The 16,423-nt window shown below is 59.2% G+C and overlaps 1 protein-coding gene across 1 annotated transcript; it reads right to left on the minus strand.

Moving 5' to 3' along the window:
• Positions 1–2,861: 2,861 nt before the first annotated feature.
• On the minus strand, positions 2,862–15,401 carry LOC144677505 (uncharacterized; the record flags this gene model as incomplete). Its single annotated transcript, XM_078537577.1, has 9 exons — positions 2,862–3,167; positions 3,985–4,164; positions 6,284–6,415; positions 9,211–9,411; positions 9,598–9,738; positions 12,239–12,673; positions 13,688–13,851; positions 14,961–15,081; positions 15,253–15,401. Coding segments are annotated over 9 exons (1,829 nt in total), but the record flags the coding sequence as incomplete, so codon positions are not given.
• Positions 15,402–16,423: the final 1,022 nt, after the last annotated feature.

Consider the following 16,423-nt stretch of genomic DNA (forward strand, 5'->3'; position numbering starts at 1 on the left):
GGAAGTGGGTGTGACAGGGTGTACGCGCGACAGGAAGTGGGTGTGACAGGGTGTACGCGTGACAGGAAGTGGGCGTGACAGGGTGTACGTGTGACAGGAAGTGGGCGTGACAGGGTGTACGCACGACAAGAAGTGGGCGTGGCAGGAAGTGGGCGTGACGGTGTACGCGCGACAGGAAGTGGGCGTGTCAGGGTGTACGCACGACAGAAAGTGGGCGTGTCCGGATGTACGCGCGACAGGAAGTGGGCGTGACAGGGTGTACAAGCGACAGGAAGTGGGCGTGACATGTGTGCACGCGACAGGAAGTGGGTGCGACAGGTCCCGCAGACCACTCCCCCACCCCGGCCCCCACACCCCCCAACGCCAAATCCACAGGAACAGCCCCACATCCTCCCCCACCAACCCCCATCGCTCGGGTCCCCTTCAAAAGCAACCAATCGGGTTGGACGCCACAGAGCAGAGGAAGAGGCAACGGATTTGATTTCTCGCACACTCCCTTCCCGCTCAGGGAGAGGCGGAGAGAGGAGGGGGGGTGGGGGGGAGAGAGACGACCCTCGGAGGACTGGGGAGGGGGGTTCCACCACCCCCACCTGTTTTACCAACCCCTCCCCCGCCATCCCCGTTCTCCCTCGCTCACGCTCGCTGGTGTTGACATTTAACCGCGCTGTTAATCCCCTTGCATAGCCGCCGCACTGCACCCCGACACTCCTCCCCTCCCCCTCCCCCAACCTCCCTCTCTCCCCCACCCACCCCCTCTTCCCCCGTCTGCGGGGACCTCATTTTACTGAATAAAAAAAAACAACATTCTGGCTTGAAATGCTCTCCGCCCCTTTTCTTTCTCGCTCCGTCCTCCTGTCGGTCGCCCTCCCGCCCTCCGCCCGCGCCGAAGGGGGGGGCGCCGACGGGTGAGGTGTGTGTGTGTGGGGGTGGGGTCAGACGCTGACCCTTTCCGCCTCCTCCTCCCCCTGGAGCCCGAGGGGGGGGTCGAGCGGCGATCCAGGGCGTCCGGGCGGGAACCAGCCCTCGCTTCCAAGTCCGGGAACCGCATGCCCCCCCCTGCCGGGGTTTCCGCAGCCGAAGAGTTTGAAAGAAAAAAAAAAATTTGCCGGAACTTTCTCCCTTCGGTAAAAACGTTTTAATCGCGAGACGCGTACGTGAAAAAATATCGAGTGTTTATACATATATATATATATATAATTGTTAAAAAAAAACGGTTAGTGACACTGTAGCACTTTCATTACAAAATTAGGGTACAAACAGCGGAACTGAGGCCAATTTGGGGCAAGGGGAGGTGCGAGGGGACTCGCCGGCTCTCCCGAGATTCGAGGGCGACTTGCACCCGCCACGTCCCGGGAATGAAATGCTGCCCCCTTTCTCCCCCAACCTCGCTCCACCACACAAATGGCACTCTTCAGTTGGGGAGGGGTGGTGGGGTAGCGTGGGCAAAGGGAGCCCAGGATCCCCTCCCCCTGACGGAGGGATGGAGCCAGTGTCGCCGGCCGCCTTCAGCTGCACCCACACCCCCCCCAAGCATCCATCCCACCCACCGCACCGCCACCAGCCCCCCTCCTTTCACAGGCTGGAGCTCGGTTAATGTGCGGGACACTCGAACCGAGAACGTCTTTGGACATAATCGCCAAAAAAAAATAGACTTTACCGCGGATAAACTCTTTCATGACGGAGAGGGAGAGACGGAGGGAGAGAGAAGCGGAGAGAGAGAGAGAGACGGAGGGAGAGAGAAGCGGAGAGAGAGAGACGGAGGGAGAGAGAGATGGAGGGAGGGAGGGAGGGAGATGGAGAAAGAGACGGGGCAAGAGAGATGGAGGGAGAGACACACGGGGAGATGGAGACAGAGAGTGGGAGAGGGAGAGAGAGATGGAGAGAAAGAGAGAGACAGAGAGATGGGGAGAGAGAGAGATGGGGAGAGAGATGGAGGGAGAGAGACACACAGGGAGAGATGGAGGGAGAGAGACACACAGGGAGAGATGGAGACAGAGAGTGGGAGAGGGAGAGAGAGATGGAGAGCAAGAGAAAGAGAGATGGGGAGAGAGAGAGAGAGACGGAGGGAGAGAGAGACGGAGGGAGAGAGATAGATGGAGGGAGGGAGATGGAGAAAGAGATGGGGCGAGAGAGACACACAGGGAGAGATGGAGACAGAGAGTGGGAGATGGGGAGAGAGAGAGATGGAGGGGGGAGAGAGACGGAGTGAGAGAAACACGCAGAGAGAGAGGGAGACGGAGAGGGAGAGAGATAGATGGAGGGAGGGAGATGGAGAAAGAGATGGGGCGAGAGAGACACACAGGGAGAGATGGAGACAGAGAGTGGGAGATGGGGAGAGAGAGAGATGGAGGGGGGAGAGAGACGGAGTGAGAGAAACACGCAGAGAGAGAGGGAGAGGGAGAGAGACACTGAGACAGAGCGAGATAGAGAGATGGGGGAGAGAGAGATGGAGGGAGAGAGACACACAGGGAAAGACAGAGAGTGGGAGACAGAGAGGGGGAGAGACGGGACGAGAGACAGAGAAAGAGACGGGAAGAGAGCGAGATGGAGAGAGAAAGAGAGACGGAGAGAGAAAGAGAGACGGAGAGAGAGAGACGGAAACAGAAATGATGGAGAGAGGGAGAGAGATGGAGACAGAGAAATGATGGAGAGACGGAGACGGACACAGACAGACATATAGAGGCTTCAATCCTTCATTTGGCAAACAGACGACCCCTATTCGCCCTCCGCCAGCGACAGTAAACCCGACGTCAGGCTCCGGCACCCCAGCCACGGCTCACTCCACACACCCGCGGGGGGCGGGGTGGGGGGGAAAGGCAGCCGGAGAGTCCAGACTCCTCCCCGAGCCGGGGGGGAGGAGGTCAGAGTTCAGCTCCCCGCGGATGGCGGCGAGGGCTCAGCGAGGGACTGCGGGCGGGCGAGGGCGAGGGGGCGGCGGAGGGGGAGGAGGTCCTCGGGGAGGAGCGGAGGCTGCGGCTGAGCGAGCGGTCCAGCCGGCGGGTCTCCGAGGCCAGGACGGAGAGCTCGGGGTCGCGGGAGACGGCGCTCAGGGAGTCGGTCAGGTTCCGGCGCAGTCCGGAGAGCTGGTCGTTGGCGCGGCTGGAGAGGCGGATGTACTGCTGCTTGTGCTGGAGCTCCACGCTCAGCTGGGACTTCAGGAGGGCCACCTGAGAGAGAGAGAGAGACGGGACAATAAACGTCAGGGTGACAGACACTGCGGCGCTCCCTCGGCACTGACCCTCCGACACTGCGGCGCTCCCTCGGCACTGACCCTCCGACACTGCGGCTCTCCCTCAGCACTGACCCTCCGACAGTGCGACGCTCCCTCAGCACTGACCCTCCGACAGTGCGGCTCTCCCTCAGTACTGACCCTCCGACAGTGCGGCGCTCCCTCAGCACTGACCCTCCGACAGTGCGGCACTCCCTCAGCACTGACCCTCCGACAGTGCGGCTCTCCCTCAGCACTGACCCTCCGACAGTGCGGCGCTCCCTCAGCACTGACCCTCCGACAGTGCCGCGCTCCCTCAGCACTGACCCTCCGACAGTGCGGCTCTCCCTCAGCACTGACCCTCCGACAGTGCGGCGCTCCCTCAGCACTGACCCTCCGACAGTGCGGCGCTCCCTCAGCACTGACCCTCCGACAGTGCGGCTCTCCCTCACCACTGACCCTCCGACAGTGCGGCGCTCCCTCAGCACTGACCCTCCGACACTGCGGCTCTCCCTCAGCACTGACCCTCCGACAGTGCGGCTCTCCCTCACCACTGACCCTCCGACAGTGCGGCGCTCCCTCAGCACTGACCCTCCGACAGTGCGGCGCTCCCTCAGCACTGACCCTCCGACAGTGCGGCGCTCCCACAGCACTGACCCTCCGACATTGTGGCGCTCCCTCAGCACTGACCCTCCGACAGTGCGGCGCTCCCACAGCACTGACCCTCCGACAGTGCGGCGCTCCCTCAGCACTGACCCTTGCTCGTGCTCTCTCACCTGCTCCTCCAGCCCCTTCACTCTTTGCCGGTGGGCTCTCTCCCTTGACTCAAGTGTCGTCTCGAGCTGTCTGTTGGACAGCCGTAAGTGGTCAACCTCCCCCTTCAGTTCAGTTTGTCCTCGGGATGTGACACTGGCAATCTCGCGATTGTGGGAGCTCCTTATCTCAGTCAGTTGAGTCTGGGGAGAGGTGGCAGAGAGTTACACTGGACAAAAGGATCTTAAAATCGACATGGAACCTCGGTTAGACCACACTCGGAGCACCGTGCACAGTTCCGGTCTCCGTATCCCCCCTCGGTTAGACCACACTCGGAGCACCGTGCACAGTTCCGGTCTCCGTATCCCCCCTCGGTTAGACCACACTCGGAGCACCGTGCACAGTTCCAGTCTCCGTATCCCCTCTCGGTTAGACCACACTCGGAGCACCGTGCACAGTTGCGGTCTCCCTATCCCCTCTCGGTTAGACCACACTCGGAGCACCGTGCACAGTTCCGGTCTCCGTATCCCCTCTCGGTTAGACCACACTCGGAGCACCGTGCACAGTTGCGGTCTCCCTATCCCCTCTCGGTTAGACCACACTCGGAGCACCGTGCACAGTTGCGGTCTCCCTATCCCCTCTCGGTTACACCACACTCGGAGCACCGTGCACAGTTCCGGTCTCCATATCCCCTCTCGGTTAGACCACACTCGGAGCACCGTGCACAGTTGCGGTCTCCCTATCCCCTCTCGGTTAGACCACACTCGGAGCACCGTGCACAGTTCCGGTCTCCCTATCCCCTCTCGGTTAGACCACACTCGGAGCACCGTGCACAGTTCCGGTCTCCGTATCCCCCCTCGGTTAGACCACACTCGGAGCACCGTGCACAGTTCCAGTCTCCGTATCCCCCTCGGTTAGACCACACTCGGAGCACCGTGCACAGTTCCGGTCTCCGTATTCCCCCTCGGTTAGACCACACTCGGAGCACCGTGCACAGTTCCGGTCTCCGTATCCCCCTCGGTTAGACCACACTCGGAGCACCGTGCACAGTTCTGGGTCGGGAGGGTTTGAACTATTGGGACAGACTGAACAGGCTGGGGCTGTTTCACTTAATTAGAAAAGGCTGAGGGGTGACCAGATCGAGGTCTGTACGATGATGAAAGGGGTCTTGATAGCATCAACGAAGAGATGTTTCCACTCACCGGCGAGACCAGAACTCGGGTCAATATACGATCGTCAGTGATATATCCGATGGGGAATTCAGGAGAAACTCCTTTATCCAGAGAGCGGGGAGAATGTGGAACTTGCTCCCACAGGGAGTGGAGGCTGAGGGAAATCGTGTCGATGTATTTATCAACATCCTGGGGGTTACCATTGACCAGAAACTGAACTGGGACCAGCCAGATAAATACTGTGGCTACAAGAGCAGGTCAGAGGCTGGGAATCCTGCGGAGAGTCACTCACCTCCTGACTCCCCACCAAATCCTGTCCACCATCTACAAGGCACAAGTCAGGAGTGCGATGGGACACTCCCCACTTGCCTGGATGAGTTGCAACTCCCAGGACCCTCGAGAAGCTCGACACCGTCCAGGACAAAGCAGCCCCCCCGCTCGATCGGCACCCCATCCACAAACATTCACTCCCCCCACCACCGACACACAGTGGCAGCAGCGTGTGTACCATCTACAAGGTGCACTGCAGCAACTCGCCAAGGCTCCTTCGACAGCGCCGCCCAAACCCACGACCCGCTCCCATCTAGAAGGACGAGGGCAGCAGACACATGGGGAACACCCACCGCCTGGAAGTTCCCCTCCGAGCCACTCACCATCCTGACTTGGGAATATATCGGCCGTTCCTTCACTGTCACTGGGTCAAAATCCTGGAACTCCCTCCCTAACAGCACCGTGGGTGTACCTACACCACACGGGACAAAATCCTGGAACTCCCTCCCTAACAGCGCCGTGGGTGTACCTACACCACACGGACAAAACCCTGGAACTCCCTCCCTAACAGCACCGTGGGTGTACCTACACCACATGGGACAAAATCCTGGAACTCCCTCCCTAACAGCGCCGTGGGTGTACCTACACCACACAGGACAAAATCCTGGAACTCCCTCCCTAACAGCGCCGTGGGTGTACCTACACCACACGGGGAACTGCAGCGGTTCAAGAAGGCGGCTCATCCCACCCCCTTCTCAAGGGGGCAACTAGGGACGGGCAATAAATGCTGGGCCCGGCCAGCGAGGCCCACATCCCTGTGAATGAAGTTTAAAATAAAGTTGAGTTTGAGGCTCGATCCCCTGTCCAACCCCCTGCTCACCTGCAACTCCTGGAGTTTCTGCTTGGTGGAACTCAGCTCCTTCTCGTTGGCAGACACAGTCTCGCTGAGACGCTTCCGCTCGATGGAGAGGTGGCGCGTCTCTCCCTCCATCCTCAGGTTCTCGCTCTCGGCCTGCCAAGGGACACAAGTGGGCGGAGTGGGGAGGGGGGGAGGTGGAAAAACAGTTAACTGGGGACCCCTCTCACCCTCCGCACTCATGCCCGACCCCGCCATCCCCTCCCTGCAAACCTCATTCCACCCCCCCCCGCCTCCCTCATTCCCTCTGCCCCTCTCTCCCTTCTCCTCATCCAGGCCTCTACTACCGCAATGAGGCCTAGTATTGCCAACTCAGCCCTACTCCCAGTGCGGCCTAGCACCGCCAACTCATCCTTACTCTCAGTGAGGCCTTGCATCGTCAACTCGTCCCCAGTCCCAGTGCGGCCTAGCACCACCAACTCATCCCTACTCCCAGTGAGGCCTAGTATTGCCAACTCATCCTTACTCCCGGTGAGGCCTCGCATCGCCAACTCGTCCTTACTCCCGGTGCAGCCGAGCACCGCCAACTCATCCGTACTCCCAGTGAGGCCTAGTACTGCCAACTCATCCTTATTCCCGGTTAGGCCTAGTATTGCCAACTCATCCCTACTCCCAGTGCGGCCTAGCACCGCCAACTCATCCTTACTCTCAGTGAGGCCTTGCATCGCCAACTCATCCTTACTCCCAGTGCGGCCTAGCACCGCCAAATCATCCGTACTCTCAGTGAGGCCTTGCATCGTCAACTCATCCTTACTCCCAGTGCAGCCTAGTATTGCCAACTCATCCTTGGTGCCAATGAGGCCTAGTATTGCCAACTTGTCCTTACTCCCAGTGAGGCCGTCCGTCAACATCTCATCCTTACTCCCAGTGAGGCCTATGGTCACCATCTCATCCTTGCCCCCAGTGCGACCTACCATCACCATCTCATCCTTACTCCCAGTGAGGCCTAGCATCGCCAACTCACCCCTACTCCCGGTGAGGCCTAGCATCGCCAACTCATCCCTACTCCCAGTGTGGCTGAGCATTGCTAACTCATGCTTACTCCCAGTGAGGCCGAGCATCACCAAATCATCCTTATTCCCATTGAGGCCTACCTTGGCCAACTCATCCTTACGCACAGTAAGGGCTAGCATCACCAACTCATTCTTACTCCTAGTGAGGCCTAGCATCACCAACTCATCCTTACTCCCAATGAGGCCTACCTTGGCCAACTCATTCTTATTCCTAGTGATGCCTACCATCATCAACCCATCCTTACTCCAATTGCGGCCTGGCATGGACAACTGATCCTTATTCCCAGTGAGAGCAAACTCGGCCAACTCATTTTTACTCCCAGTGAGGCCTAGCATCGCCAAAGCATCCTCATTCCCAGTAAGGCCCTAAATTGGCCAACTGATACTGATCCTTACTCCCAGTGTACTGAGCTTTGCCAATCATCCTCACTTCCAATGAGGCCTACTATCACCAACTCATCCTTACTCCCAGTGTTATCGAGTGTCACCAATCATCCTCACTCCCAGTGAGGCCTAGCATCGCCAAACATCCTCACTCCCAGTGAGGCCTACTATCACCAACTCATCCTCACTCCCAGTTGGGCCTAGCAGTGCCAACCATCCTCACTCCCAGTGAGGACTACCTTAGCGTCAAGTCAGCCTCATTCCCAGTAGGGCCTACTATCACCAACTCATTCTTATTCCCAGTGAGGCCTAGCATCGCCAATCATACTCACTCCCAGTGAGGCCTACTATCACTAACTCATCCTAACTCCCAGTGAGGCCCAGCATCGCTAATCATCCTAACACCCAGTGATGCCCACCATCACCAACTCATCCTAACTCCCAGTGATGCCTACTATCACCAACTCACTCTAACTCCCAGTGGGGCCTAGCATCGTCAAACCATCCTCACTCCCAGTGAGGCCTGCTATCACCAACTCATCCTTACTCCCAGTGACAGCGAACTAGGCCAACTGATCCTTACTCCCAGTGAGGCCTATCATCACCAATTATCCTCACTCCCAGTGAGTCCTACAATCACCTACTCATCCTTACTCCCAGTGAGGCCTAGCATCCCCAATCATCCTCACTCCCAGTGAAGCCTACTATCACCAACTCATCCTAACTCCCAGTGAGGCCTACTATCACCAACTCATCCTCACTCCCAGTGAGGCCGACTATCGCCAACTCATCCTAACTCCCAGTGAGGCCTAGCATCGCCAATCATCCTCACTCCCAGAGTGGGCCTACTATCACCAACTCATCCTAACTCCCAGTGAGGCCTACTATCACCAACTCATCCTCACTCCCAGTGAGGCCGAGCATCACCAATCATCCTCACTCCCAGTGAGGCCTAGCATCCCCAATCATCCTCACTCCCAGTGAAGCCTACTATCACCAACTCATCCTAACTCCCAGTGATGCCTACTATCAACAACTCACTCTAACTCCCAGTGGGGCCTAGCATTGCCAAACCATCCTCACTCCCAGACAGGCCTACTATCACCAACTCATCCTAACTCGCAGTGAGGCCTAGCATCGCCAAAGCATCCTGACTTCCAGTGAGGCCTAGCATCACCAACTCATCCTCACTCCCAGTGAGGCCTATCATCGCCAATCATCCTCACTCCCAGTGAGGCCTAGCATCGGGAAAGCATCCTCACTCCCAGACAGGCCTACTATCACCAACTCATCCTAACTCCCAGTGAGGCCTACTATCACCAACACATCCTCACTCCCAATGAGGCCTAGTGTCGCCAAAGCATCCTCACTCCCAGTGAGGCCTAACTTGGCCAACTCATCCTCACTCCCAGTGAGGCCTAGCATTGCCAAACATCCTCACTCCCAGTGAGGCCTAGCAGCGTCAATTCAGCCTCACTCCCCAGGAGGGCCTACCTTCTCTAAGGCCCTCTTTGCCGCCGTGCGGTCCCTCTCCACGCGGGTCGCCGCTCGCTCGGCCTCCGACTTCTCGCTCTCTAGATGTGCCACGGCCCTCTGCAGACTGCCCAGACGCTCCTGGACCAGACGCCTCTCGGTCTCCAGCGACCTCGCCCTCTCGGATTCGGCAGCCAGCCTGTCCTGGGCCTCGTGCAGATCCTGAGGTGGAGGCAAGGTGCACAGAAAGAGGCCAATTTCATCTCAGTTACACACACACACACCGGGCAGCCCCTTCCCCTATCGGAGAGGAGGGGGGATTAACCCTCTCACCCACCCCCTCCCAGTTACACACACAGACCTGACTAGCCCCCCTCCCCCCTCCACCGGTTGTCCGCTTGACCTTACCTGCTCTTGGGCCTGGCTGTTCCCCTCGAGTTCTCGACACCTCGCCTCCTGGGCCTCCAGACGCTGCCTCAGGTCCTCCGCCAATGCCGAGCGCTGGACCCTCTGTTCCTCAGCGCTGCGTCGGGCAGTCTCCAGCCGTTCCTGGTGGCAAGGAGGGAGTGGACAGGCCTCAGTCGAGTAGGCCAAACCCCGCCCCCCCGGGGCCTACTCGTCCAGGCTCCGAACTACCGAATCCTCGCCAAGGCCCAACCCTTCAGCGGACCCTCCCACTACACCCCTCCCTATCTCTGTAACCTCCTCCAGCCCCTACACCCCTCCCTATCTCTGTAACCTCCTCCAGCCCCTACACCCCTCCCTATCTCTGTAACCCCCTCCAGCCCCTACACCCCTCCCTATCTCTGTAACCTCCTCCAGCCCCTACACCCCTCCCTATCTCTGTAACCCTCCTCCAGCCCCTACAACCCTCCCTATCTCTGTAACCCCCTCCAGACCCTACAACCCTCCCTATCTCTGTAACCTCCTCCAGCCCCCTACACCCCTCCCTATCTCTGTAACCTCCTCCAGCCCCTACACCCCTCCCCATCTCTGTAACCTCCTCCATTCCCTACAACACTCCCTATCTCTGTAACCTTCCTCCAATCCCGACAACCCTCCCTATCTCTGTAACCTCCTCCAGCCCCCTACAACCCTCCCTATCTCTGTAACCCCCTCCAGACCCTACAACCCTCCCTATCTCTGTAACCTCCTCCAGACCCTACAACCCTCCCTATCTCTGTAACCCTCCTCCAGCCCCTACAACCCTCCCTATCTCTGTAACCCCCTCCAGACCCTACAACCCTCCCTATCTCTGTAACCTCCTCCAGCCCCCTACACCCCTCCCTATCTCTGTAACCTCCTCCAGCCCCTACACCCCTCCCCATCTCTGTAACCTCCTCCATTCCCTACAACACTCCCTATCTCTGTAACCTTCCTCCAATCCCGACAACCCTCCCTATCTCTGTAACCTCCTCCAGCCCCCTACACCCCTCCCTATCTCTGTAACCTCCTCTAGCCCCTACACCCCTCCCTATCTCTGTAACCTCCTCCAGACCCTACACCCCTCCCTATCTCTGTAACCTCCTCCAGCCCCTACAACCCTCCCTATCTCTATAACCTCCTCCAATCCCTACACCCATCCCTATCTCTGTAACCTCCTCCAGCCCCCTACACCCCTCCCTATCTCTGTAACCTCCTCCAGCCCCCTACACCCCTCCCTATCTCTGTAACCTCCTCCAGACCCTACAACCCTCCCTATCTCTGTCACCTCCTCCAGCCCCTACACCCCTCCCTATCTCTGTAACCTCCTCCAGCCCCCTACACCCCTCCCTATCTCTGTAACCTCCAGACCCTACACCCCTCCCTATCTTTGTCACCTCCTCCAGCCCCTACACCCCTCCCTATATCTGTAACCTCCTCCAGCCCCCTACACCCCTCCCAATCTCTGTAACCTCCTCCAGCCCCTACAACCCTCCCTATCTCTGTCACCTCCTCCAGCCCCTACACCCCTCCCTATCTCTGTAACCTCCTCCAGCCCCTACACCCCTCCCTATATCTGTAACCTCCTCCAGCCCCCTACACCCCTCCCTATCTCTGTAACCTCCTCCAGCCCCTACAACACTCCCTATCTCTGTAACCTCCTGCCACCCTCCGCGATCACTGCGCTCCTCCAATTCCGGCCTAGCGAGCGTTCCCCCGATTCCCCATCGCTCCGCCATTGGCGGCCAGGCCTTCAGCTGCCTGGGGAGGGGGGGGTGGTGCCTTAAGCTCTGGGATTCCGTCCCTCAACCTCTCCGCCTCCCTCTCTCTCTCCCTCTCCGCCTCCTCTCTCTCTCCCTCTCCGCCTCCTCTCTGTCTTCTCCACGAACCCCAGACCTCGAGTTTTCGAGGCCTTGTCCCTCGTCGTGTTGAACGGGCCCTCCCGTGTCGAGGAGGGTGATCTCGTCCTCGGGGTAGGTGAGGAGGGCTTTCAGGCCATGAGGGATTTTGTGGACGTGGAGGTAGACGCTAATGTTCGTGCGAGAGACCAGGAGTGACGGGGCCTGGATTGGCGCACAGGCCCGGCCCGGCCTAGTAGCGTTCCAGCCAGGAGCCTGGATTGGCGCACAGGCCCGGCCCGGCCTAGTAGCGTTCCAGCCAGGAGCCTGGATTGGCGCACAGGCCCGGCCCGGCCTAGTAGCGTGCCAGCCAGGAGGAGCCTGGATTGGCGCACAGGCCTGGTCCGGCCTAGCGTGACAGCCAGGAGCCTGGATTGGCGCACAGGCCCGGCCCGGCCTAGTAGCATGCCAGCCAGGAGGAGCCTGGATTGGCGCACAGGCCTGGTCCGGCCTAGCGTGACAGCCAGGAGCCTGGATTGGCGCACAGGCCCGGCCCGGCCTAGTAGCGTTCCAGCCAGGAGCCTGGATTGGCACACAAGCCCGGCCCGGCCTAGTAGCGTGTCAGCCAGGAGCCTGGATTGGCACACAGGCCAGGCCCGGCCTAGTAGCGTGTCAGCCAGGAGCCTGGATTGGCGCACAGGCCCGGTCCGGCCTAGCGTGACAGCCAGGAGCCTGGTGAGGTTCCCCCACTCCCAACCCCCGTCAGCCACACCCCACGGTCGACCTACCTTCACGGCGCGGAGCTCCCTCTCCGCCGCCCCCAGCGACCTCCGGAGGGTGGCCGCCTCCTCCTCCAGCGCGGCCCCCCGCCGCCGGCTCTCGGCCAGGGCGCTGGCCAGACGCTCGGCCCTCCTCTGGCCGGCCCCGTCCCTGTCCCCGTTGTCGCCGGCCCGGGCCCGCTCCAGCTCCTCCCTCAGGCCTCGGGCCTCGCGCTCCCGCTGGGCCGCCCTCCGCAGGAGGGAGTCGCCGGCGGCCTGGGCGTCGCGGAGCTGCCCCTCCCGGTCGAGCAGCTGCTCCCGGGCCCGCCGCAGGTCGCCCTCCAGGGCCAGGGCGGCCAGCGCCGACTTGGCCAGCTCCGCCTGGGCCTCCTCCAGCGCCTGCCGCGTCTGCCGGACATCTGCCGCCGCCTCCTCCTCTACCATTTTGGCTCGTCTGGCCTTCTCCTGCGGGGGTTTGTGGTGGGGGGGGTGGGTGGGTCGGGTGTGGGTGGTGGGGTGGGGGTGGAGGGAGGGGGGAAGAAATACAAATTCAGCCTCACAGCAACGCAGCCCCCGCCCCCACCACCAACACCTGCCGCAACCATTTTGACAATGCAAAATCCCTATGTCAACATGTCACGCCGGATTAGAAAGCAGCGACCTGCATTGAGCCGGCGCCAGGCTTTGCCTCAGGGGGTGCCCACCCCCGCCCACCTGTCCTCCATTTGCAGCCCATCCCACGTTCCGCGTCAATTGAGCTCGGGCGGGAAAAGCGGCAGCCCCCTGGCACACAGGAAGATCCCGCGAGCAGCAGTGCGATAATGTGCCGGGTCATCGTTTTTTGGGGGTTATTTTTTCTGCAAGCGATGTGCGCTGGGGGGGCGAATATTGGCCACAGGGACACGAGGGGGAGAGAACGCCAACCCACACCCCAACTCCTAATCCAATTGCGGCACCCGGAACCTTTACACTCGAGAGGGCAGAGGGCAGTGCGGCTCTCCCTCAGTACTGACCCTCCGACAGTGCGGCGCTCCCTCAGCACTGACCCTCCGAGAGTGCGGCGCTCCCTCAGCACTGACACTCCGACAGTGCGGCTCTCCCTCAGCACTGACCCTCCGACAGTGCGGCGCTCCCTCAGCGCTGACCCTCCGACAGTGCGGCGCTCCCTCAGTACTGACCCACCGACAGTGCGGCGCTCCCTCAGTACTGACCCTCCGACAGTGCGGGCGCTCCCTCAGTACTGACCCTCCGACAGTGCGGGCGCTCCCTCAGTACTGACCCTCCGACAGTGCGGCGCTCCCTCAGCACTGACCCCCTGACAGTGCGGCTCTCCCTCAGCACTGACCCTCCGCGAGTGCGGCACTCCCTCAGCGCTGACCCCCTGACAGAGCGGCGCTCCCTCAGCACTGACCCTCCGAGAGTGCGGCGCTCCCTCAGCGCTGACCCCCTGACAGAGCTGTCTCTGAGAGATGTGTTCACCTTGATGTTTGCCGATTCCTGCTGGGCTGTTTTGAGACTGAGCTCCAGTCCCAGGATTGTCTCCCGGAATGCTGCCCGCTCTCGCTCCTGGTGCCGGAGAGTCTCGTCCTGAACCCGGAGGGAGTCCTGTGCCTCGCTGAGCTGCTCACTGGCCACACGCAGAGCTGGGGACGAGGGGGGTGCATCAATGGTGAGAGTGCGATAGAGGGGGAGAGCGGTGGAGAGAGATAGAAAGAGACGGAGAGAGAGGGACAGAAGGAGACAGGGAGAGAGAGAGACGGACACGGACAGACACAGAGAGAGAGAGAGAGACAGAGAGAGAGGGAGAGAGACAGAGAGCGAGAGACAGAGACAGAGAGAGAGACAGAGAGAGAGACAGAGAGAGACAGAGAGAGAGAGAGAGAGGGAGAGAGACAGAGAGACAGACAGAGAGAGAGAGAGAGACAGAGAGAGTGAGACAGAGAGAGAGAGACAGGGGGAGAGAGTGACACAGAGAGAGAGAGACAGAGAGAGAGAGAGACAGAGAGAGAGAGAAACAGAGAGAAAGAGAGACAGAGAGAGGGACAGAGAGAAAGAGACAGGGAGAGAGAGACAGAGAGAGAGAGGCAGAGACAGAGAGAGAGACAGAGAGAGAGAGAGAGAGACAGAGAGAGAGAGAGACAGAGAGAGACAGAGAGACAGAGAGAGAGACAGAGAGAGAGAGAGACAGGGAGAGAGATTGACACAGAGAGAGAGGGAGACACACACAGAAAGAGACAGAGAGAGACCGAGATGAAGAGAGACACACAGAGAGAGAAAGAGATACAGAGACAGAGAGACGGAGAGAGACAGAGAGAGACAGAGAGAGAAAGAGGGAAAGAGAGAAAGAGAGAGAGAGAGAGGGAGACAGAGAGAGAGAGGTAGACACACAAAGAGAAAGAGAGATGAAGAGAGACACAGAGAGACACAGAGAGAGAGAGAGAGAGATGGACACAGAGACAGAGAGAGAGAGAGAGTGAGACACAGAGAGAGAGACAGAGAGAGGGAGAGAGAGACAGAGAGAGACAGAGAGAGAGAGACAGAGAGAGAGACAGAGAGAGAGAGACAGAGAGAGACAGAGAGAGAGAGACAGAGAGAGAGACAGAGAGAGACAGAGAGAGAGACAGACAGAGAGAGAGAGACAGAGAGAGACAGAGACAGACAGAGAGAGAGAGACAGAGAGAGGGAGAGAGACAGAGAGAGACAGAGAGAGAGAGACAGAGAGAGAAAGAGACAGAGAGACAGAGAGACTCACCTTCCTCGCCCTCCGCCAACTTCTTGTGAAGCTGCTGCAGTTGATCAGCTGTCTGATCCCGTTCGGCCCCCAGCTCGTCCATCTTCTCGCGCAGTCGCTTCGCCTCAGCCCTGGAGCAGTCCTGGGGGAGAGGGGCGTGGGCAGGAGTGCCGGGGTCGGCGGGGGGGGGAGAGGGAGAGTGGGGTGTGAGGAAAACAAGAGACAGATACAGATCAGCAGGCTAGCGAGAGACAAGGCACAGAAAGATCCCAGGCTCCGACGTTGGGCTGGGCAGGAGGGCGGGGCATATTACCTTGTCCAGCACAGAGCCGTGGACTCTGTCCATTAACTCGTTCAGGGCTCTCTGAATCGCCTCGATGTTCACATCCTGAATATCCTGCACCCTCTCACTCAGAGGTGACGCGAATTCCTCCTCGAATGAGGTGGAGGCCCTCAAAGAGGCTGTGAGGAGAGTCGGAGAGAGTTAGAGACAGGTACAGCAAGGGGTTAGATACAGAGTAAAAGCTCCCTCTTCACCGTCCACATCAAACACTCCCAGGACAGGTACAGCACGGGGTTAGATACAGAGTAAAGCTCCCTCTACACCGTCCCCATCAAACACTCCCAGGACAGGTACAGCACGGGGTTAGATACAGAGTAAAGCTCCCTCTACACCGTCCCCCATCAAATACTCCCAGGACAGGTACAGCACGGGGTTAGATACAGAGTAAAGCTCCCTCTACACCGTCCCCATCAAACACTCCCAGGACAGGTACAGCACGGGGTTAGATACAGAGTAAAGCTCCCTCTACACCGTCCCCATCAAACACTCCCAGGACAGGTACAGCACGGGGTTAGATACAGAGTAAAGCTCCCTCTACACTGTCCCCATCAAACACTCCCAGGACAGGTACAGCACGGGGTTAGATACAGAGTAAAGCTCCCTCTACACCGTCCCCATCAAACACTCCCAGGACAGGTACAGTGTGGGGTTAGATACAGAGTAAAGCTCCCTCTACACCGTCCCCATCAAACACTCCCAGGACAGATACAGCACGGGGTTAGATACAGAGTAAAGCTCCCTCTACACCGTCCCCATCAAACACTCCCAGGACAGATACAGCACGGGGTTAGATACAGAGTAAAGCTCCCTCTACACTGTCCCCATCAAACACTCCCAGGACAGGTATAGCATGGGGTTAGATACAGAGTAAAGCTCCCTCTACACCGTCCCCATCAAACACTCCCAGGACAGGTACAGCACGGGGATAGATACAGAGTAAAGCTCCCCCTACACTGTCCCCATCAAACACTCCCAGGACAGGTACAGCACGGGGTTAGATACAGAGTAAAGCTCCCTCTACACTGTCCCCATCAAACACTCCCAGGACAGGTACAGCATGGGGTTAGATACAGAGTAAAGCTCCCTCTACACAGTCCCCATCAAACACTCCCAGGACAGGTACAGCACGGGGGTTAGATAC

This window comes from Cetorhinus maximus, unplaced genomic scaffold (assembly GCF_964194155.1).
Source record: "Cetorhinus maximus unplaced genomic scaffold, sCetMax3.hap1.1 HAP1_SCAFFOLD_2606, whole genome shotgun sequence".
Taxonomy (NCBI): Eukaryota; Metazoa; Chordata; class Chondrichthyes; order Lamniformes; family Cetorhinidae; genus Cetorhinus; species Cetorhinus maximus.